This window comes from Colletes gigas, unplaced genomic scaffold (assembly GCF_013123115.1).
Source record: "Colletes gigas isolate AHSC1104 unplaced genomic scaffold, ASM1312311v1 Colletes_gigas_Sc00031, whole genome shotgun sequence".
Taxonomy (NCBI): Eukaryota; Metazoa; Arthropoda; class Insecta; order Hymenoptera; family Colletidae; genus Colletes; species Colletes gigas.
Genome location: NW_025106660.1, coordinates 1,705,531 through 1,729,172, shown reverse-complemented (window position 1 = coordinate 1,729,172; position 23,642 = coordinate 1,705,531). Strand labels below are relative to the sequence as shown.

The 23,642-nt window shown below is 41.6% G+C and overlaps 1 protein-coding gene across 1 annotated transcript in view; it reads left to right on the top strand.

Annotated features, from left to right (window-relative positions):
- Positions 1–23,293, top strand: part of LOC122401994 (choline transporter-like protein 1) — a 134,203-nt gene extending 110,910 nt beyond the window's left edge. Inside the window, exons 8-23 of the mRNA XM_043404483.1 lie at positions 3,774–3,876; positions 10,693–10,806; positions 10,899–11,050; positions 13,991–14,062; positions 14,639–14,729; positions 16,052–16,115; positions 16,184–16,292; positions 16,463–16,571; positions 18,347–18,466; positions 18,918–19,043; positions 19,113–19,219; positions 19,865–20,121; positions 20,289–20,455; positions 20,522–20,614; positions 20,827–20,919; positions 20,999–23,293. Of these exons, the coding sequence (XP_043260418.1) occupies positions 3,774–3,876; positions 10,693–10,806; positions 10,899–11,050; positions 13,991–14,062; positions 14,639–14,729; positions 16,052–16,115; positions 16,184–16,292; positions 16,463–16,571; positions 18,347–18,466; positions 18,918–19,043; positions 19,113–19,219; positions 19,865–20,121; positions 20,289–20,455; positions 20,522–20,614; positions 20,827–20,919; positions 20,999–21,052 (1,831 nt within the window). The 3' untranslated portion in view covers positions 21,053–23,293. The remainder of the gene's footprint in view (positions 1–3,773; positions 3,877–10,692; positions 10,807–10,898; positions 11,051–13,990; positions 14,063–14,638; positions 14,730–16,051; positions 16,116–16,183; positions 16,293–16,462; positions 16,572–18,346; positions 18,467–18,917; positions 19,044–19,112; positions 19,220–19,864; positions 20,122–20,288; positions 20,456–20,521; positions 20,615–20,826; positions 20,920–20,998) is intronic.
- Positions 23,294–23,642: the final 349 nt, after the last annotated feature.

Sequence of the window (23,642 nt, the reverse complement as noted above, 5' to 3'; positions counted from 1 at the left end):
GTCATTGTTCCTTTAATGAATAAATTAAAAATTAAGAGACTACGCGTTCAGAATTTTCACAGCCCTCGTCCCCGGGTTCGGAGCTTCAAAACAAATTGGAAAATTTGAATAAATTGTGGGTCGATTCTTAAAATTTCATCCGACAACGACGATAGAGTTTCGTCGAACCCGGCGAACAAATCTTTTATTGATGATCGGGGCTTCTCGGAATCTTTTTTTACAGAGAGAAAAGCAAAAGGCCAGGAATTTGTTATCGATTCGGGAGTAACGAGTTTATATTCGATGCAAATAATTCGGTTGTTGCATTAGTGCTTCGTGTCCAAGGCTGACAAAGAACCAATCCTTCGTTCCAATTATCAGCGCCGTTGTTTCGTAACCGCAATCCCGATAATTAATCGAGGGACAAAGTTTCAACAGAGTTTCTGTTCGACGAGTAACTCGACGAAAATAACTGTCCGATGCTATTCGACTTGCTAAAAGCGGAATGGCAACAACCCCCGAGACATTACGTACCAGTCATTTCGCCGTGGCGTGCAGGCTTATTCGATTAATCGATCGCAACTGACGTAACCAGCGCCGAGAGACGAGGATGTCTCGGGAAATATTAAATGACGTCGGGCGGAAAGCGCGAAAAGAAAAGGGAAAAAGAACATTCCTTTTGTCGCGTTGAATTCCAAACGCGAGGATCCTCGACAACGTTCCAATTTTAATTATCACGGCGTTCCGTATTGATTTCCGCGCCAAGTTTCGAAAAGTTTCCTCGCGAGTGGTGGCACAAACATGGCGTCCACGTGAAGTAAGAGACATTGCTTACGGGATGATCGGATCTGCACTTCGAGAAACCATAAAATACGCGATAATCGCGACGCTCGAGAAATCTACAACGAAACCAGACCTCTCTAGGTTACTATTTTCGTTAATATCCAGCAGACTTTATAACACTCTGTACTGTCGAAGAACTTCGTCAATTCTCATATTTTTACTTGAAAATATATGATTTGTGAATTCCATCCAGGGACATTCTCTCCTGCTCTCTGCTATAGATTCAATGTATCACTGTATGAAACTCTGCACTGTTAAATAGTGGAAATTCTTCTATATTATTATTTGAAAATATATGATTTCAATAGGGAACCTTTTTCAAATATTCAGATCAGTAAATGTGATTTCCATCCAGGGACATTCTCTCCTGCTCCGTGCTATAGATTCAATGTATCACTCGGAGCTATGATATAAAGATTGTCTCGCAATCTTATTCAGACATACATTGTTCCACGTTAGCTTTCAATATTTAAAGGAGAAAAATGTCTAATTTTACTTTGGAGCATCGGTCTAAGAAGAGGCTATTTATTTTTAATCATCGATACGTTCGTTATTACGATGCTCTTCCATCTTGAAGTTAATTCCATAACTTCATCGCCGCGGAGTATATTCTGGTTTCAAGGCGCGATATTACGACACTGCATTTTCGGACTACATTTTCGTTTCGAAATTTTTTCGCTCCTAAAAGTTTCTTAAAAATTTTCTGCAGACTCCAGGAAAGATGGTAATCGCTTGGAGCAAGGGAGTAAGAACAGTGAGGCACGACCTTCCACTTTAACTCAGCTAGCACTTTCTCCACTCAGAAACAGGAAAGTGGAGAACGCGTTGTTTATACCGATTATTAATATCCATTTCCCGCGAGTTATTTTAGAAGAACCACCGTTAAAAACATCCTGCACGTAATGGACTAATTAAACGATAAAATAAAAGTCTCGAAATAATATAAACATAAATACGTATGAACTTAGGAACTGGCCTGTCATTTGCAATAAATATTTTATACGGGACGACACGGTGCTTTTATTTGGAATTTTATTTTACTATATTCTCAAATCCCGTCGTATTGGGCTTTAAGAAAAATTTAAGAGATTATATTTGGCTGGAAGACGTAAATATTCGTGGTTCTTCAAAAATTTATTGTCGTGGAACTATGTACATATTCATAAATTTTATGCTCATGAAAATACATTATTTGCGGAGTATGAACATTTTTTATTCAAAATAATGGCGAGAATGGAGGATTTTTCATTTATTCGTGGATTTAAAATTAAAATTGAGAAAAAGGTATTAATTTATGAACATATTTGTTGTTTATTCGCGCAGGATTTTTCTTATAACGACCAGTGTTTCGAGAACAGTTTTTAAAAATGTCATTCCTATAAAAGTGTCCTATGGTTCTTTCTTTCAAGAGAAGCGTAAGAACAGAATCGAAAATAGAATAAAAGTTAGCTATTGTTTTCCATTACTGAGCTTTCATTTGGCATTCTTATTGTTCCGATATTCACATTTTTTACAATCCGGCGTAAAGGATTCTTTTTCACTTCCAGGTCAGTACTCTACCCTTTATAATATCTAATTAGAGAAGCTACATCCTGCAGAGATGAAAATCCTTTCTTCCTGCTAAGCACCGTGTGTGCCCCGCAGCGCGTTAATACTTGCCATGCGCGCTTAGGATTAACCCTAGAAAGAACCACAAGCCGTCACGCCGGAGCCAGGCAAATTTTATTCGCGAATAACAAATAAACATTTCAAATTCGTTCGTCAATTCACGAATAAATCTACGAATTTTTATCCGACACACGTAAATAAAATTTACCCAACTCTGACGCCATTCCGAGGACCAAGAGAGTTCATCGATCCCTCCCTCCATAATTAAAACGAACAACAATTTTAGACTCGTTCGTGAATTTTTCATTCATTCACAAATAAATCTACGAATTTTTATCCGATACTCGTACATAAAATTTACCCAACACCGACGCCATTTCGAGGGCCATTTTTGTATGAGCTAGCTATTGTATGTTAATTTAATTTTATTTTTTAATTATGAATGCAGTGTGATTTAGTGTTCATTTTAGTTGCTTTTTGTAGAGTGAAGCCTTACCTTTTTTTTAAAAAAAAAATTAGCTGCTACTAGCTGCTCCTGCGAAAAATATAAAGATGATCAACTGAACATGTTCAATTAGTTATAACTCAAAAAATGTTGGAGATATAAAAGTGTACTTTGGTGTAATTTAAATACGTACTAAGTACATTTAATTCAATTACTCATCATTTACTTTGAAGAATCAAAGCAACAATAAACGATGATTATAATTTTAGATGATTTTAAGATTGAACGTTTCAAAATCATGTAGTCGTATCAAAAATCGATAAATGATAAAAAAAATCACACTAAATCATGACCCATGTGTCCCATTAACTATTAGTGAATCATTATTTCATTGTGGGTATATTTGTATAAAACCACTTTTTGCCGCGTTTGGCATGCAATGGCCCCACTGTGCGGCGGCCGATTAATCGTATCAGCGATGGAAAACAGAGAAAAGACTCGAATAGCGCGACCGAATGAACGATTCCGGTGTTATCGGAAGCGCGCTTAATTCCGTGTATCGCGAGAATCGGTTTAGCCGTTCGTCGTTCTTATCACCGCGGTTTCTCTATTTTTATAAACGCGACGCCCCGCGTCGCGATCTCTCATTCCTCGACGCCTCCGCGTGGTCGTTCGCTCACCAGTGTCGTCGAAGCGTCCGGAAAACGTCGCCACGGCCACTTCTCGCGATACGAAAACCGCGTCAACCCCCGTCGCCATTTTTCCCCACCCTTGGCGACACCGTTGCCCGGCTGGTTGTGTATTTTCCCGTTCGCTCTAAAGAACTTCCGTTTTAATTTATTCCCGGAAGCCGGTGCATCCGTGACAGCGGGGACCCCGGAGGAGGGACCAGGATCAGAAGGAAAAGTTTTCCCGGCTGTTTCCAAGGATTACCTTCCACTTCCTCGGGCATGGGTTGCTGCGGCTGCTCGGACGAGCCTTCGTCCAAGGTGGAGCCCAGGGTAAGAGTTATTTTTTATGATTCCGCCGGCTGAAATTTCCGCTCAAGTATTTTAATAAAAAACTTCGAGCTTTGCTCTTGTCACGGTGAAGTGAACTGCGAGGGTACAAGGAACCTAGCGAGGAAACGGGGACGCGGAACGTGCAGTTTGATGCCTCGTTCCATCCCCCTCTAACTACCCCGATCGCAATTTTCACCTTTTTATAAAATAACAATAATCCTCCAATGTACCGCGATTTCACTCTTTTGTCTTTTGTTTATTAATCGAGAAAGTATTACAAACGGCGGACAAAGATTTGGAATTGGAAAACTTGGTAAAAAGTGATTGACAAGAAGGAACGATATTTAATTTCGAACGATGGACGAGTGATGTAAAATGAATCGAGAAATTATAAAACAAAAATGCGGCGGCGGACGAATGGTAATCGTGGCTTGGACTGTTAACTTCTGGGTCACGGTGGATGTATACAGACTTTGGTGCCCGTAATATCCCATTTGAAACTTTTTATGCGAAGTTTGATCGTTAAACTTGACTTTTTCCGTTTGAGATAAAGCAGGATGCGCTTTTAAGGGGAAGGGAAATAAAATTTTTACTCTCGTGCTATTATAAAAAATAATGAGATATGACGGGGCGAGGTACCCGGTCTAAAGTTCTGTGTACAAATGCATTGTCATCGGTACGCGGCGTTTCAGTTTTTATTAAAAGTTTCTTTATTCGAAGCTGAAAGAAGGCGCAGTCGTCGCGGGAAAGTCGACCGAAACAGAATTTTTATAATTCCTGCGCGTTAAAGGAACAGATAAAACTACGCACGTTAGCTCCGCGGCCCCGCGAAAATTATGCAACCGAGTGTATGTGCCCGTGCGAGTTTCTAAATTAAAATTCTTCCCCGCCAACTTCTGTTATTAAGTTTCGTAACTTTGATGCAAAAATATTAGGAAGATGGCGCTTCGAAAGGGAAAATTCCAGGTTGATCGTTAGCGAAACTGTTATTCCCGTTTGGAAAATGTAAATGGATGTTGTTACGGATTAACATTATACGCGTAAAAGATTCTACGATGTACTTCTACTAAAGTTTTTTCAGTTCTTCGCGCAAACTTCTGCCCGTTAACTTTCACTCGTTACATTCGTATCCGACGGAGACTCGATAAAACTGCTGATTTATCGTATGTTTTTGTAATCATCGAACTTTATAAAATGTACAGTCTGTTATAGATGCGAATCGTTCGTAGAAAATATTGTTGAAACAACGTGTTACCACTTTATCTTTCAACAAATTCTTCTTAGAAACATAGATATCATAAATACGTATCTCGATTGATAACGATTAAGTGCTTCGCTAATAAGTTTTATCAACATTCTATTTTATATGATATATCGCTCGGACCATAATATACTGATAAATAGATAAATATTTTTTTCTTCTTGACATTCGTATAGAAAGTATAATATTAAACCCAACGGTTTGTGTGAACTAGAATTTCTTTTCGATACAATATCTCGCGAAGCACGCCTTAACACTGCGCATATTGCGCCGTTGCGCCAAACAAAGAAATTATGTCATCGAAAGATGGTCCCCGCATAGGGGATTCACCCCGTTCCGCTATGAATTTTTTGCACCTTCGCTCGGAAAAGAGACTCGTCCCACTTTCCACGATCACTCTTTATAATTTTCAATAACTTTGCCAGCGTGAGAAGCAAGCGTTCAACGTAAATTCAATTGTTTCGAGGGTCTTCGTTCGCAAAGAACCGAATAATTGCTGAAACCAAAGCAAACGGTGCACCTTTGAAAAAAAAGAAATGGCGTTTACGCGAATCGACTCTGTTCCGTACCGAATTCGTGGTTGCTATGCTCTCCACGGCGGAAATGTTAATTGCAAAACTGGCATGCACGATTTTATTCATAGAATAGACGCAATCGTTCAAAGCAGAATGGAAACGGAGGCGAAAACCCAAGAATAACATATAACGTTCGCTCTCTTCGTTTAAAGGGCCAACTGTAACTGTCACCGACCCAACTAAAACGTCCAATTAATACTGAAGTTCATTACCGCGCAACGAGCGTCGCAGACTCCGTTAACCCGTCGTTTATCCGGTGAATCTAGCTTCCCATCCCTGTCTCCTCATATAAGCCGATCTCTGTCCACGTGACTGCGCTACGGCCAGAAAATATTGGCCGCTCAAGGTCACCGCACCGACCGTAAATTACGTCACGCCCTCGAATTACCGCGGCAAAACGAATCGAACGAACGCGTTGATCCAATAATATTAAAAACCTCACTAATGGTTTCTTGGCTTTTAATTGCTCCAACTTTCAAGTTTGGAACACCTCCTGACGCTCGTTAAAAATAATCTTCGTACGAAACGATGTGGTGACCTTGAGTGACCAATGCAAATTGTGTCCACGTCGCTTTGTAATATTTCAAAAGTTATTTAAAAGTTCGTGAGCGTCAGCAGTCAGCGTGCGAAAGGTCACTGGGGCCCAGCGGTGAATTTAAGAAGGAAGATGAAAGATGGAGCAGCGAAACCGTATGGTGGAATAAGCTCTCTAGTCACCCTATGCAGCCAATATTTTCTATCCAGAATGTAAGGAGCTTTACTAACAGGTTCACTGCACCAGACTCTGGAGATTTTAGTCGTTCAAAGTTCCCCGCACCAATCTCGAGATCTCCGCCCGAGATACAGAGAGCTCCCGGAGGTTTGCATTTTCTGTCCCCCGAATGATAAGTTACGACGAAGATACGATAGATGAAGCCAGGAAGGTCACCGAACGATATGGCGCGGGGTTGGCCATTCGGTGACCTTGAGCGGCCAATATTCCCTGCCCCGGGTAGGGAAATACGGTGGTAGCACGGTTTTTAATTGAATTTTATAACAAAAGAACTCGATCGTACAACGCGTGGAGGCAGAAAAACAGACGGACGTTCAATTTTTCCAGAATCGAGCCATTGCCGGATATAAAATTTTTCGTGTATTTTAGAACAATATTCTCGCAATATTTTTATCGAACAAAGTTAAATCAGTTTCAACGAAAGTTTTTAGGATTTTTTTTTTGTTCTCTTTCGACGCGACTGCTCGCGTCGCTCAACGTTTTCGACCAACTTTATCGACAGATATAACCGTGTCGTCTAGACATTAGAGCAGTTTAAATGGAAACTGGCTGGTGTACGCGGTCACGTGTGCGGGAACGAATATATTGTTAAGAACGGAGACCTGCGTGGGAGGTGGGACTCTGTACGAGAGTCGAGCGAATACACCGAGCGGAGGAAGTGTACGGAGAATTTAAAAAAAAAAGTTTTAATGAGAGAGCGCAGCGCGCGAAACTGTTGCGATATAATTAACATACGCGATATTAAACCGCCTCCAAACCTTTGGCCGCGACGATCCAAAACCGTTTAACGCGACATGGGCGAGTTATTATGAATACCTCGCGGGGTATACGGCTGTCTTCTGACCTTTGACGAACGCGTGATATTAGCCCGAGAGGGACTCGTCGGCGATAATGATGTTATCAATACGACACAATGCCGTGCATTTTAATAAGGCGCGTGCGGAGGGGGGTGGAATTTAATTACGGCGGGGACGCTAATGCAAGGTCACCGTCAAAGAATCTAATTAATTTAGGGCTGGTGGCTGGTGCACGGTCTGACTTGTAACAGGGTTACAAGTTCCCCTCTGTCGGTGAAACGGCGCAGATTCGCTAAAAGCATTAGCTCCGCCCGATTTCACCGACTGAAAATTTACTGGCGCCGGGCACCGCAAAACGATAGATATTCGGGCTTTTTCGATCGCGTTTAACAGCGAAACACGCGTGTTTGCGCGATAACTTGGGGGGGTCAAGTCGACGATCGACCGTCGCCTCCTCCCCTTTCGAACGCGATTACATATTTTTATTTTTATTTATTTTTTTCTTTTAATAATCAGAGGAACGTATTCGGTTGCACGGACGAAAAGTTTTAAATCGTTAACACGCGAGACTGGAGGTTTCGAGCGCGGCTCTGTGAAAGGTTCGTTGATTTTCGATAAAGAGTTTTTTTAATTATACGGCGCGTTTCAGCTTTCCAATAGCACGCGGCAATTTCGATTTCGAAACGAGTCGTCCGTTTATTGAAAAGTATAAAGACCGCGGCCGCGCGCGACGAATCACCGGGATAGCGGAATATGAAATAAACGAATTATCCGCGAATTTGAAATGAGAATTTTTTTTAAACGGAACGAACTGTATTTCAAAGAGTTTTATTGAACGTAACCTTGTTATCTCGTATTTCTGGTATTATCGGTGACGGGGTACGAGTCTTTTTCAAACGTGGTTCTTTTTTTTCCCGTGGACGATTAAACGTTACAAGTTCTTATTAAGTGGCTTTCAGAAAAGGTCATAGAAATCTAATAAAATCTAATAAAGTATCTTTTGTTGCTTTTAATAGAACCGGGATAAAAGCTATACCAAACGTAATTGTAACGAGATGGCTGGCGCTGCTTCTCGAAAACGCGCCGGCGGATGTTTCTCTTTTGATGTTTCGGATAATGATGGGGGAAAACTTTTCACTGGAATTTTTTAACGCGAGCAAAACAGGGCAAAGACTGTGTATTCCATTATGTACTAATTGCTACCCTTTGTCGTTTGTTCTCTAACAGATCACAGCTTGAGAAACACTGTCTTAGAGTGTTAGAGTAGAATCTAAACATCTTGAAAGCGCCATCTTCGTTCAATCGTTTGATTAAAAAATAACAGATTTTCGCGGTTGGTACGAACACTTCTAATCGACCGAATTAATCTTAAATTTCTGTAATTTTTCTTGTCGAGAATTTCCTTATTTTATCATTTTTCCCTTCCGCGTGTTTATAAATTCGTAAAAGTAATAATTTTTAATCGTTCTACCTCCGATCTCTGCACATCTCCCGCGTCAAAGAAAAGTCTACCTCGATACTTGGGTTCCCCGTTAAAAGAGAAAAGTTTAATTCGATCCCGGTTGGTTGGAAATGTGGAAAATTATCCACGCGTTTAAAGACTGTGTCGAGCAAGTTTTAATCAGAGTAACGATCGACGATTACAATTAAATCGGATAATCCTCGATCGTAATGATTGACCATTGCATCAGTCTCTCTGATTAAATTAAACGTTATTATTCTGTGTTATCGACTCGGAAACTTCGACAATTTATTTTTTTTTTTTTGCCCGCTTAAAAGACTCCGCTATGCAAAAATTATTCCTATAGATTTATTGTGAAATTGAAAAATAACAAAGTCTTTTATTCGTTCATCAACGTTGTTTGAATACATTTGTTTCCAGTTAAAATATTATTCGTTATATAGACAGAAACGCGTCCCATTCTGGCCTATTTCGCAGTGGAAAAAATTCTGTGATTTTATTACACGCATTTCAAGGCTCAAAGTAAATCTTCTGATACATATTCTTGAATATTAACAATTTTCGAATATGTTAAAAGGATATTTTCCATCGATTTCAATCAACATCACGGAAGAATAATCATTAATTTAATCAGCGATGATAGCCAGCGACTAATGATTCATGAGAATCGTTAATGGTTACATTTATCTCTAAACGTCGTAACTGAATGACATTTACAATATCTGCGTTATATGTTTGCATTATTACGTGTCAAAACACACTGTATAGCATATGTAACAAATATGAATCAATGTGTAGAATATTGTATCGATACAGTAGACTTTTATTTAATATTTTAGTTTGTTCTAACCTTCTTCAATTCGATACATCATACGACAATTATATATACACGATATACACGAGTTTTAAACTTTAATTAATCGATCAAAGTCAGTCGATTAACGCTGAACTCTAGTTTTTAATTCACGCGGAAACGATGTCAGTATATATTTGAAATACAGCATTTGAACGAATCCATTGCGTTTTCTATATTTTCCAACAAAATGGCGAATCTTCCCCAGGCACTATCGTTTCCAATGACCTTTAGTAGAGTGCGCAGCGGTCGTTGGAGATTAAATGCTCATGTACCGCAGAATGAAAGTGAGTAAAAGAATCACCAACCAATTTATTCTAATATCGATCAATTACGCGTATCTACCCGCAAAAAATAGTTTCACAGAAGGATTAAAGAAACACCGTATTTCACGAAGACCGAAAAATCTAGCGAGACTAAATGTCCGAATGTAACCTTACAGGTTAGGCAGGAGCAATTTGTCTCGCTGCGCAATAAATTTGGTATAGCGCCCCGGCATAGGAACTTTCCATCGTTCGACTTTTCTTTAAAAATCGTTCCCGAACGAGAAACGCAAGAATTTTCTCGAAAACAATTAAAAAAAAAAAAGTAATACAGAAAAAACAGTATAAAAACGAGCTAACGAAATTCTGGGAATATTAATGAATGAAAACATTCTTGAAATTCAGTACACTCGTTGACGGACTGCATTGTATTTTCCGCCGACGAAACGAAAAAGAGCAGCAGTTGATAAAGCTCTTGGGAACACATCGTTATTAGCTGGACGAGTGAAACGACTAATCGTCTTAACAAAGAAAGTCTTGACAAAAAATTGTAACGCGAAACAACGTCGCGAAAGCTTTTCCTCCGCGTTAGAAATAGCTCGATCAAATTTTACGATGATATCGCAGCTCGTTACCGATAAATTTCCGCCGAAAAATGACGGCTCGCGTAACGTTTCCTTTTTTATTCGTTCGCGTGGAACGCAACGGCGAAGTTTGGCTGTTAAAAACTCGGTCCGCGCGACTTTATCGCGGGAAAAAGCGAAGGGTGACACGCAGATACAGCGGCTGGTGCGTTCTCGCCGCGACGATTTTCCATGTTTGTACGGTTTCAGACGCCGGAAAACGAGGGCATGCCGACGAGACACTCGGAGCAGATTTTCGTCACCGATCGATCCTGCACCGACATTCTGGCACTGATCGTTTTGATCGCGCTCGTCGCCGGTTTCGTACGTCTACACTTTCGTCCTATTCTATATGTATCGTTCACGACCAACACGTCGCCACGAGAAAATGTTTTCCACTTCTGCTTCCGGCGCAGGGTTTTCTGGGGAACAACGCGACGCAGAAAGGAGACATCTACCGCGTTATAAATGGCTACGATAACTGCGCAAACGTTTGCGGCCGTGTCAACAAGGCTACCACTGCTGTCACCGCGCTTGGTTGCCAGGCCAAGGACTACACGAAAGAGAAGTAAACCAGAAATCATCTAAAACGTGTCCCAATAAAGCCCCCCTGCCCACCGTCCGAGCAACGCGAGACTCCCGCGAGGTTTGGTAATGCTACGGAAGTCGAAACGAAAAGCTTGTACCGGGGATTCTTTGACAGTACCTCGAAAACTTGCGGTTATGAATGTCAACTACCTAATATCGCCGACACATCGAGTCCCAGTACGAGCACCGGTCGATCCATCGATTTCACAAAATGCAGCGATAGCAGCAGGAAAGAAAAGGAGAGGAATAGGCAGACGATCGAGTACTTGTGAGAGAGTTAAGAGCGTAGCCATCTGGTGGCGAGCGCGGTAACTGTCGCCGCAAGTCCTCCAGTTCTACGAATTTAATTCGTTACGGAGCTTTCTACAGAAAACGTAATTTTATACGTAATAGATACATTAGAAATAGATATCCATACGTCTGGAGTTTCAATGAAACAGGAATTAAAATTATATAAGCGTCAGTATTGTAGGAATTTTTGCAAGAAGTTATACTTCGTAAAATACGTATTTTCGTTGGAATCAGAGGAACGACGTTATTAAGACGGTCAAGGCAAATCCAAACGCCCCGAATGTAAAATAAATTACAATGATTATTTTCTCGTTATCGGGGAAACGTGAGATCTAGCGTCGCGATAGATAAAGGTAAATTCGTTCGTCGCTAACGTCCCGTTTCTTCTATGAATATTTTCAATTTATTTAATTGCCCGGTCGCGTTTTGCTGTATTAATTGTCTGGCTGTCGAATAGAAATACAATAAAAGAAACGTTCCCAGCGCCGATGCAGACAGCGAATACTTTCTTCGAGTGCAAACCAGTGTTCGGAATACGTAATGGTCACGGTCCCGGTTTAGATCAATGCTTTCTCTTTCATAAATAATCAGTTGTTATGGGCCGCGTTAATACATCGACTATCCAGACGATTTTATATAAATCTCCCCGGCCAGACGCTTCAGGTTTTTTTGTCGTTTTATTTTCGATATAATACGGTATTTAACATTAATATTTCTGCAACCTAGAACGTCGATCGAATTAAATTTAAATTGTTAGTTATATCTGTCCGAATTAAGCTCTGTCGACCTGATAAACAATCCTAAATTATTTTTGTTCGTAGGCGTGTCATCTTGATTCCCCGAATTTATCACTAATCTGTAAATAAAGATTAATTTTATTTGTCGATAAAAATTAGCAAACGTACACCCGCTATCAACGATCATAGAACAAATCTCAAATCTAGATAAACAAAACGGAGACGAATAAATCACCGATATCGAAATAAAAAGGCACTGTCTGCTAATTAGTCGAAACGAAAATACTAATAAATTCCCGAGAATATAAAATATCGTCGCGATATTTTTCGTCGACTTTCGGGCGCGTTACGTTCGAATTTTCGGTTAAGTTTCTCTTTTTCCTTCGCCGTTTGAAACGTGTCGGTAAAAAGTTTCGCGTCCAACTTTTGGCGAGTATCCTGCTACACGGCAAAAATATTCGCTGAATAAATTTGTTAGCGCTCTAATCCTTTGTGGTCGATGCTGGAGATATAATTTACGCGGCGGAGTTTTCCGGGGTCAACGTTAGAAATTAGATTGCAGTGCCCTCTGGTTTACGCGAGCCAGACGCGCGCGGGCTTCTCGACGTCGCGATTATACCAGTTTGTTCAAACCGTTCGCTAATCAATTCTCTCTGAAAATTAGTCGCGAGGCTCGATGGTTAATTGACTCTAAACGCGTTAGTGTTTTGCCTGTTCCCTTTCGTCCCCCTTAGATTCGACTTTTCCAGCTAAATAAAACTATTCGTTAAGTAAATTCGTTTGGCCCCGCTGGGCTCCGCGCAGATTGGCCAGAATTTTCCTGAAAATATAGCTCGTCTAACAAGATTAAAACTATGCGTTTAACAGACTCTAGTTCGTAACTCTTTTTTTTAATAAGCGAAAGTATGAACTTCTCAATGGACGAGGAAACTTCGTAGCTTCATCTAATTTCCACTCTTTTTCATTAGGGTCCTCTAGTAATTTGTGTAAATTTTAGTTAATAAAATTACGCCTCGCGTTAGTTTTGCCCCTCCTTTCTGGATTAATCGTATCGATAAAAAGGATATTTCGCCCGAAAATATTCGATATCAACGCAATATAATTATTCGCGATGTTTTGTCTAAACACAGCCAGCGGGAGGCAGATAATTTTATTTTGCTCCGCGTTCCCGCCATCGCCGTTAATACACGGCCGCGTTCCGTCAATATTCGTAAGTCAGATTAAATTAAAAAATCCTCTCTGTATATTCTACCTTATTTCCAATATTTGTTCAATTTTCAATCTTAAACAAACTTCTATTTTAATTCATTCTCGTGGAAACTAAGTCTACGAGAGAGCCATAGTCGTCGAAGATACGATCGAGCAACGAATTTTGATGGTTCCAGTTTTCTGCGTCGCCTCAAGATCAAGGTCGTCGACGAGACGTGTTTCCGGTTCCGATGTTTCATTCGCGGATCAAAAATGCGCCGCCATTGCGCACGGAACGGTAGTGCAACGGCGTAAACGCATTAATAACGAAATTACCAGCGATAACAGTCCCGTAAATTCGAAATACTTTACGCTGCGTTATTACGATAAACGAATGAAACGAGCGCGCGACAATGAAAGCAGTCGATGATTAATACGTCGTTAAGCAGGTCGCGGCAACGATACCGAAACGAAAGGATGCAAATTGCACCGGTACGCGGCCCGGACTCGATTAAAACTCGAATCTCGGTGGAAAACTTACGCCGTGCGCGAGAAATAATGCGCGTAATTGCCGTTAATGTTCCATATAAATTCTCGAGCTCGGACGGCGAGCACTTTTCCAGAGGATTTCCCAATTCCGGCCGACACTTTCCGCGGCCACGGGTTCATTAACACCGCACTCATTAATAATTCATTTCCCCCAGGTATCTGCTGATAACCCTGGACGTGAAGAACGGAGTGAAGAATCGCACATGCGTGTCCAGCTGCACCGATCAGTTAGTATCGCGCGACGCGCGACTGTTTTCGTTAAACGACGCTAAACGATGATACGACACAGCGGCAGCGTTGTTGGTTGGAAAATTACAGCTAATCGACAGTTGCCTGGCGATAACTTGCTTCGATCCACCGGATAGTAACCGACTGTTATTGTTCGATAACTGTTCGACTGTGTCGAGCCGCTTACAGAACTTCGCACGACAGGAACTATGGGAGGCAAATCAATTAGCCGCTCAAGGCCACTGAAGTGTTATCCCCACCACTTTGGGTCTCTTTGCTCCGCCCACGAACGCGTTTGAGGGATACTCTGTGAAAACTTGACCTCGAACGACCAATTGATCGACTATAATTCCTTGGAATATAATATTTAGATGGACCAGAAGTCCAAGATGCATATTTTTTGACAGTTTTTGGATGTAGGAATTGAGTCAGATGTTTTTTAAAAATGTTTTCACGCCCGAAGAAGACCCAGCGATCTAAATAGTTGGAGATAATTTTATTTTATTTTTTTTTTTTTAAGGCGTATAATTTTCGAAACTATTTATTCCACGTGGTGTTCTGTTCTTGTTCCACAGAGTGATATTCCTAAATCGCTGCTTGCAAATGGATACGACTAAATCGACGACTTCCGTGATCAAGAATCTTGGTTTGGATAATTTCTACAAGGTCTGTAGCTACGTTTTCAGTAAAAGTCGAATTCAAGTACGTATTGTGACTGTATTGGACTTAGATGTTTTGTGTTTAGCGTAGTTAGTGTGATGATCAGTTGCTGGCGATGACAAAGAGTGGCAATCCTTAAGGGACACCTTATATTCGGTATCTCAAAATAAGCGTTGATCGAAGTAACGCTCAAACTACCGATTTCGCGAAATGATAGATAATCGCAGAATAAAAAATTAAGCTCCGAAATGACGGTGCAGCGACGAATATTTTTTTCTGCGCTATTACTTTGTGAAATCGGTGGTTCGGGCGTCGGTACCGTCGGACTCTTAACTTGGGACACCCTGTATGCTTCTTCTATCTTTTTAATCTTTCAAATTAAATATTTCACACTATCAGTCGTGGGGGAAACGCGCCACGGCGCCCTTGAAAACTATTCGAGACGAAGATTTTATCGGCGTTGCGTTTTAATTTGGACGAAGTGGCGTTCCTATTGTTCGCATGACAAATGACGGTCATTCATTCCGCATAAAAGGACAAAGAAAAATGGAGTTTAAACGAGTGGAGGTAGTTGAGTAATTGTATCAATACGTATTCATCTAAATTCCCCTGTCTATTATATTCGATACGGTACCGTAGAGGCAATATTAATATTAATATGAACTATATTATAATCAAATTTGTTCATATTTCGACCAACATTACCTATTAATTGTCCCCAACTGGTAGTGTGGGATTTACTATCGATCAAAGAAGTAGACATCGCACATTACGCTACTCATCCAACTAAATGTGTGGCTGCACTTTCGATAATGCTAAATTAACTTGTCACGCATTTACGAACTGCAAACGTTACTGTAAAAATCTTTCTTGCACTCTAAGTTCAAAACGATGGTCGATGCTTGCGTTACAAAACAATCCTAATGGATCGAATCGAGCTATTTACTGTAAACTTGGAACGTGTACGACTTTGGAATTTTCGGTTTGATAAAAAATATCTTTAATAATTCATCAACTACTCTAAAAGGTATCCGCGGTTTTACAGCATAAAATATGTAAACATTTTTTCAGATCTCAAGAAATTCTCCTTTTCTGAGAGACGAATAAGGAAGCATTGCAGTATTTTTAAAAATCCTATCGAACGTTCCAAAGACGACTCGAGTTCTGCGGTTCTAGATTTCCAGTAAAACCTTTCGATCGCGACACAACGTGAATTACATATTTCGCGAACGCGATACGTAGATCGTATTGATCTTGCCCAGCTCCGTCGATGGTTAATTTCACCCGTGTAATTCGCAACCGAGCAATAACAATTCTGAATATTTCAGGAGGCTTCGAGGGATTTGACCGTGGCCTGGGTAGAGCTGGTCTACCTACTGCTCATAGCGTTAGGTATGCGTTTCCGACACGACCGCTATCGACGATCGACATTCTTATCATTTTTCGTAAATGACTTTCAGCTATCTCGCTCGCTATCTTAATTGCCTTCCGGTATATGGTGCAGTGGGTCATTTACATTGTCTTAATCGGCGCTATTCTCGCCTGTATCGGTGGCTCGGCGTACCTCTGGTAAGCTTATCCCTTTGTACGTAGATACCATCGCGAGAGATCCATTGGCACGATTTATCTAGACACGATAGAACGCGTGACCGACAATGTTGCTAAAGTGCTCTTCCGTCTTTGGAGGCTGCGCTCCGAGTCGTTGTCTTGGGATCGTGAAAACATTATGTTTCCTTCAGGCTCGCGTGGTACAAGGAAAAGAAGGGGGTGGAGGCGCAAGAGATAACCGAGGATGATTCGAGCCAAGAGGCCTACTTCATTTATGCGATAGTCTTGTCTACCGTTACCGTAAGAAACATCTGAATTCCTACAAACCTATTACCTTATCGTCATTTTTTTTCTTTTTTTTTTTAGATCAGGGCACAATTCTTATCACGATATAAATTTCAAAACGATTTGAATTTGAATTACGGAATGAAATATTACCGACGATCGGATGAACGTCGTAAATAAATACATGCGTTGCATCTCTAGTTTATCGTTCGAATAAAATTTTGCCCCGCCCTGGTATTTCATCACAGCGACACGCCGCCATTTTGTGCCCCTTGCACGCGTGCATAAGTACGATTTGCATCGCTGAAAAATCAATCGACAATGTTGTTTACCGAAGATAGAAAGTTCGAGGTCGAGAATTAATTTAATGCTCGCTGGAACGGCGACGATTATGAATAATTATTGTTATAAAGCGAGCTGAGAACCTAATCTTAAACTTCCGTGATTTAAATACAGTCAAGCTCGGTTATAACGAGCACCATTACTCGCTATATCAGTGATAAGTTAAACATGCCCTCTACTACTTTTTGTTCTTAATAATGTGATAACAGGGTATTATCGGAGGACGAAAGAAACATTAGAGAGGGAACCATAACGTGCTTGCATAAATGAATATTATTTGTAATAATATGCTTGCACAAGCACTTAATATTAAACACAACTCATTAATAATCGCTTACACAAGCTTGATTAACAGTAAACACGATTTTAATTAGTGTTTATTATGAAAATTGATGTCGATTGTAACAACACGAGCTGTTTAATAATCGTGCTGTAAAAACAAATAATTGTTAAATACTCGCGAAGTAAAAAATTTCAAATCGTTCTGGAAAAATTATTTTCGGTTGCGGGGGTCAGTTACGATCATTTTTGATGAATAGATATACCCTCGAAATCCTACGCACTTTCGAGAAAAAAATTCCTTACCGAAAATATAATGGAGGATTTTAATATTTCAAAATGCAATCAACGCGTATTTTAATGAAGAATATTTAGAAATTCTACGAATGTGAGGTCTACTTGTATACCTTGTCTGTGAACAAATATTGCGTAAAGTTCTCTTCTTTTAACGCGTCGACCGCCAAACACAAAACGAATATGTTTCCTGCTGGGCCCTATTTCTTGGTTCGCCGCAGACCACAGCGCCCAGCGTATAACCTGCCGATAACAATTTGTTCATCTTGACAACAGAATTGCAACTGTTTCGGTACAAATGTTCGACTGCAAAGTTCCCTTGAATCCTCGAGGGAGAAGCTACAATCTTCGAGTTACAAAGATTTCGTACAAAGTTTAGCGAGGGAGGTTTAACGAACGGAAATTCGAGGTTCACCTTCGTACGAAAGTTAATAATTTCCCAATCCTGAGGACCGAGGATTTTTTTATTTTACCGGGGTCAGCGAAGTCACTTCGCGTTAATGTGTTCGAAAGGTCGATCAACAATTATTCAGGGTTCAAAGTCCTCCCGTTTGATCATTAAACATTTGTTTCGCTGCAAAATGTTCTTGCAAATTACTTTTTAACGAAAACGCGGCCAAGATGGCGACGAACGCGTCAGTGGGAGCGGAAGTAGTGGACTTCGGGGGGATATCTTTTCGAGAATACGTTGACAGTGGTTCTTGGTTTTCTCTCGGAGAACTGAAAATCGGGGCTTAAGCGTTATCTGTCGAAGGGTGGGGATGGGGGGGAGGTAATGTTTGCCCGTATCAGGGGAAGTGGCCCTATTCGCCGCGGCTCTATCGAGAGAGACTTTACCTCGATGCAGCAGCGTCGCTACCAGGTGTAATTTTCAGGTCATCACGCTTCTGATTGTCTTGGTAATGAGGAAAAGAATCGCCCTCGTGATGCAGCTGTTCCGCGAGGCGGGAAAGGCCGTTTACGCCATGCCGGTGTTGCTTCTACAACCTATATACGTAAATATTCGCCGATAGAATCGCACACAGTTACTCCCACTCCTCCGCTACAATGACGATTCGCTATAAATGAAAAGAAACTTAATTCTTTTATGTTTTATAGCGAATCACAATTATAGTGTATGAACATTGGTACAAGCAACTGTGGATACTGCAGAGAAAAAGGAAGATCAGTCCCTGGGGGGTCGAAAGAAGCGCGAAATTATTGTATTAAAAATTTCTCTTTTTTTTTTAAAGAGTCCTTGTTTGGTTAAGTAAAGAATCTGAACGATTAAAAGCTCGTAGCAGAGCGAGCAGTAGCTCCTTTGAAATCCCGTTGGATGCGTCAGACCTCGTTGACTAAAACGTCTAACCAAGCACGACTTCTAGTAATTCCTTCCGTGGCTGATCTTTCTTTCTCCCGCGAGTAGGCGCGTCGCGGTCCACCGAAAAGGATGAAATCGTGTTTCAGACCTACTTGCTCATCGGTTTCACCGTGTGCGCGTGGGTTTACTGCATGCTCTTGATAGAGAGCGCCGGGAACATCTATAAGAATAGGAAGGACCATATCCACTTCAAGAAAGACGTACTGCTGATCGTAAGTTAATGGATTGCTCGACGGCAGTGTCGCGCTGGCGCACGTAAAGCGTATCGTAATATTTTTCAGGCAACCAGATGGTACAATCTGTTCTTCTTTTTCGTCACCTGCGAGTTCCTCCTGGGCTGTCAGCATATTGTCGTCGCCTGCGCCGTGGCGCGTTGGTTCTTCACCAGGTGACATTTTGATCAATATCATAGTTTGCAGGTGGATTGCTTTCTGCGGTACTCGTGGGAAATTTCCATGTCCACTTTTCGTTCGCAGATACCCGGCGTTTCGGTGTTTCCGTTCGACGGTGCTTCGAATATCCGACGACGGTAATATTTCCCGATTAAAGTCGCGGCAAACTCGAGTATCCCGTCGTTCGATCCGCGTGAAATACGATACTTTCCCCCAAAACTGCATATTTCGAAAGATCCTTTTTTTCAATTTGAATATTTTAAGCGACGCGTTTTCAAACGACGCTGGGCGAGGGTAAGATCGAGGCGTCCTTGAACAGCCATTTGATTCTGTTCCGTCTCTAGTACACTAGACCACCGATTACCCGGACAAGACTGGGGACAAGTTAGCAGCAGTAATCGACAATTAACGTACCCGTTCGATTACCCGTACGAAACTGTTAACCAGGATGAGAATCCAATTTCAGTTTACACGCGCGGATAATCGACGCTTTGCTATAACACGGTCCCCCGTGATCGGCACTCAAAGACAAAACACCAATATCCCGGCCAAGAGTGAATCCTCCGTAATTGCAGAAAGCAATCCAAGGTCAGGTAAATTACAAATCTCGATTAAGCAAATGCCTTCCCACCCACGCGCAGAGACAAGAAGAGGCTCTCCCTGGCTGTAACGCGGGGCTTCGGTTATCTCGTGCGATATCACTTAGGCACAGTCGCGTTCGGCGCACTGGTTATTGGTATAGTTCGGCTCATAAGAGCGATAATTTCCTTCGTCCAAAATCGCCTGAAGCGCTACGATAACGACTTTGTGAGGGGAATATTGTGGTGCTGTCAGTGTTGCCTCTGGTGTTTCGAGTGCGCTCTGAAATTCCTCACCAGAAACGCCTACATCGAAACAGGTGAGATATTGGTCTCTCAACATTTTTTTATCCAACGATAAAAAATCGTCTTTAAATCGTTCATTTCAAACCTGCAAACAAAGTAGTTTCTCCGACGCTTCCACAGGTGTTACTAAAAAGTAATTATTCGATCACGAGCCTTAATTACTCGTGTACGTCGGTTTCAGCAATATACGGATGCAACTTCTGCACTGGCGGACGGAAAGCGTTCCAGGCGTTGGCGAACAATATCTTAAGAGTCGCCGCCATCAACAGCGTCGGGGACTTCGTCCTATTTCTAGGAAAGGTTCTGGTCGTTACATTAACGGTCGTCGCTGGGATCTATCTGGTGCAGGTACGTGGCCAACGAGCGTCTTATCCATCAGCGATATTCTCTGTTCTAATTGCGCTGCGTGTTTAGAAAAAGGAAGGACTCCATCATCCGTGGGTGCCGATTGCACTCGCCGGAGTGTTCGCTTTCTTGGTGGCGCATTGCTTCATCTCGATCTACGAGGCAAGTGGACTAACGCGAATTAAATTAAGGGGTCATAACTAGTGTTTACATATTCGAATTTACAGTCTGCTAATAAAAGATATATTGGTCTTTCGGTACCACGTAAATTGCATACGAAATGTTGCAAACGGGGCAGATATTTGGGTTCTGTTTAAATTTGCAAACCTCAGGGTTAACGTTTATCAGTAAAACGAACGTTTTACGCGTTGCAGATGGTCATAGACACCATATTCATTTGCTTCTGCGAAGACTGCGCGAAGAACGACGGCGTGGGAAGGCCGTACTTCATGAGCCGTGGATTAATGGTAATTAAATCGTCTTTACCTAGGTGGTCCTAAGCCCTCTGGTGAAAGGATCGCGGTAAAATGGTGGACCTTGTTTCAGGAATTCGTCGAGAACAGCAAAAAGGCTCTGCAGAATCTGGATCACCAGATGTAACGACGATCTATCGGTATTCGGTGGAAGCCATTGCAGCATTCGAAATAGGCGAGGAAGACTTTTCAGGTTATACCTTCGGAAACCTCGGGAGAAGTAATTACTGCGGCGCGAAATCTTCGATAGGACCTGGTGAACGAACGTCGTAGTTACTTACGTGGCACTGACGCTTCTTTCCGCCGCGAACTTTAAAAAAAAACATCGTCGCATACACGTGCAGCGCCACGTGGAGGAAGGTTGCCATAAGATACGGACAATTTCGTTCTGTGACCTCTTCCCTTATCGTATCCCCAAACAGGAAACAGAGAAAGGAACCGGACGACAAACGAAATCGAGAACTGGGGAACAAAGGAAAATGTTAAGAGCTTGACAGAATTAGAGATACATTGTGTTCGTGTGCGTGTGTCTGTGATGTATAGGGTAATCTAAAAGAGAAAAGAATATTTTTGGATTATACGATATAGAGACGATCGATTCTCTTAACCCCTTCTCGTGCCATTTGGCTCAATGCGAGGTAAACACACTAGACTGATGCTAAACTGCTTTGTAACAGAGATTATAAGAACCGTGACCGACTCTTGTGGTTTACTGATAGGAATTAAAACTCTATCACTCGGAATGTTTACGTTTGGGCTGACCTTTTGTTCGCGAGTCTGGCTCGTGATAATCATGTTTGGGCCAAAATCTTCATCGCGAGTCAGACTCGTTGAAGTACGGGAAGGGGTTAATATGTATGCAATTTCTTGTTTCCGAAATGTACATGCTTACAGAAGTAAAAATCTGCTTAAACGTAAGATCGACGTACAAGTTTTGCATTAGTTTTCGATCACATTGTCAAGCAGTACTGTTATAAATACACTGTTGTTAGATATCGCTTTTTCAAATTATGAATTTCGCGCATGCCCAGGAGCGAGCCACTTTGTTAGGTTAGCCGGGCCAACGGCGGCGGCCATTTTAAATATTTGCCTCGCGAATTCGACCATCTGCGTCTACGTAGCTCGGGTTGTTTAGAGCCGTAGAACGATTAGACAAGACGCCGATAATCTAAACTTAGTCGATCTTTAACTTTATACGAATAGCAAAGGTGGCTGCAACGATCAAATATTTAGACATAATTGTAAATTAATTTCTACGAGCGTGGACGTTTCCGACCCTCATTTGGCTCCTCCACGGATGCATTAATAATCTACTTAAGAACTCTTATTAAGCCTGTGTGCAAGATTTACTTTGCGTTGACAATTAAACACGTACCAAGATGAAGTTCAAGTATTAGTCAACCTTATTAATAATCCAAATCAATCGATGCGTTCTAAAACGTTAACGCTCGTACGGATTAATTTGCAACTAAATGTAATTTTCGTACGATAAAATTGTCTGCGACTTATGGTACCGTTCCTATGCAGTTCCGTGCCTGTATTCAGATGGCAACGGTAAATTCTTTCATTGCGGAAAGTCGAATAGTGTTATTTTTATCGTTGCCTTCGCGTAACCGTTACCTCGGGCCTTTTGTTATCGACGAAGAACGGGTTTAGGAGCCCGGGCGATTAGGTAGTGCCTGCAGCTTTCGAGCGGCTATAATTCTACGCGAACAAATTGTTAACATTCCGTTTACTACGAAGTTCCACGATCATCGAGATACGTCACGTACATTATATTTTCTCTGTTTTTTCTACAAACGTTTGGTGACGTATTTCAACTAGATAAGACGTTTCTACACATTCGCTCGTGTTCGATATCGCGCGTTCATCGAGCAACGCGATATCTCGTTTGTATCATAATTACGAAAGAAGAAAAAAAAAAATACTCGGATAGTTTAAGCGACGAAGTTTCGAATACGCGACAGTTCGCGACGCGAAGTTACGGGGACGGACAGGGTTTCGTTGCCAAGGGTCGTTTGAAAACCTGCCAGGGAAGATGGTCGCCGGATTGATCAGAGGCGATAACGCGGGCAGCGCGAGATTCGCATGACGATAAACGCGCGACTATCCGAGTAATTGCAGTTACATCGATCGTCATGTGTACATATTTTTTTCCACGCGAAACCGCCCATAAACGACACATTTCCGTCGCGTACGTCACGCATTTTTATAATCAATCGTCCACAACGAACAAGTACAACGCCGTTTTCAAACGCGGAAGCAACAAACCAGACCACGGTTGCAACTTCAAAGTTACTTTACTCTGAAATATAGTATTATAATTTTAATAAAAATCATTGCGAAACAAATGCATTCTGTACGTTCTTGGTTATCAACGCATTAAAATCTTCAACGATTCGTTAATGTATTTGTTATTTTACGAATACTACTCCGAAGCGTTCTGATCTCGAGCTTCTCGTCCCCACTACTTACCCCCACGATGTTTTAGGCCACCCCCACGCGATTCGTAGCGGCGTGAACGGCCTTGAGTAAGGCCTAACTCTTCTGTAAAACGGAAATTGGAAAGTGGCGGGAGAAACCAGACGGACACAGTGTCGGCAGATAATCTCTCGCTGTTCGTTACTTTTCATTTATTCGATTCGGGCACACAGTTATTGCATGAATGATTTTTTTATGCGCACCGACGCTACGCAACGGATCGCACGCGGGGCCGG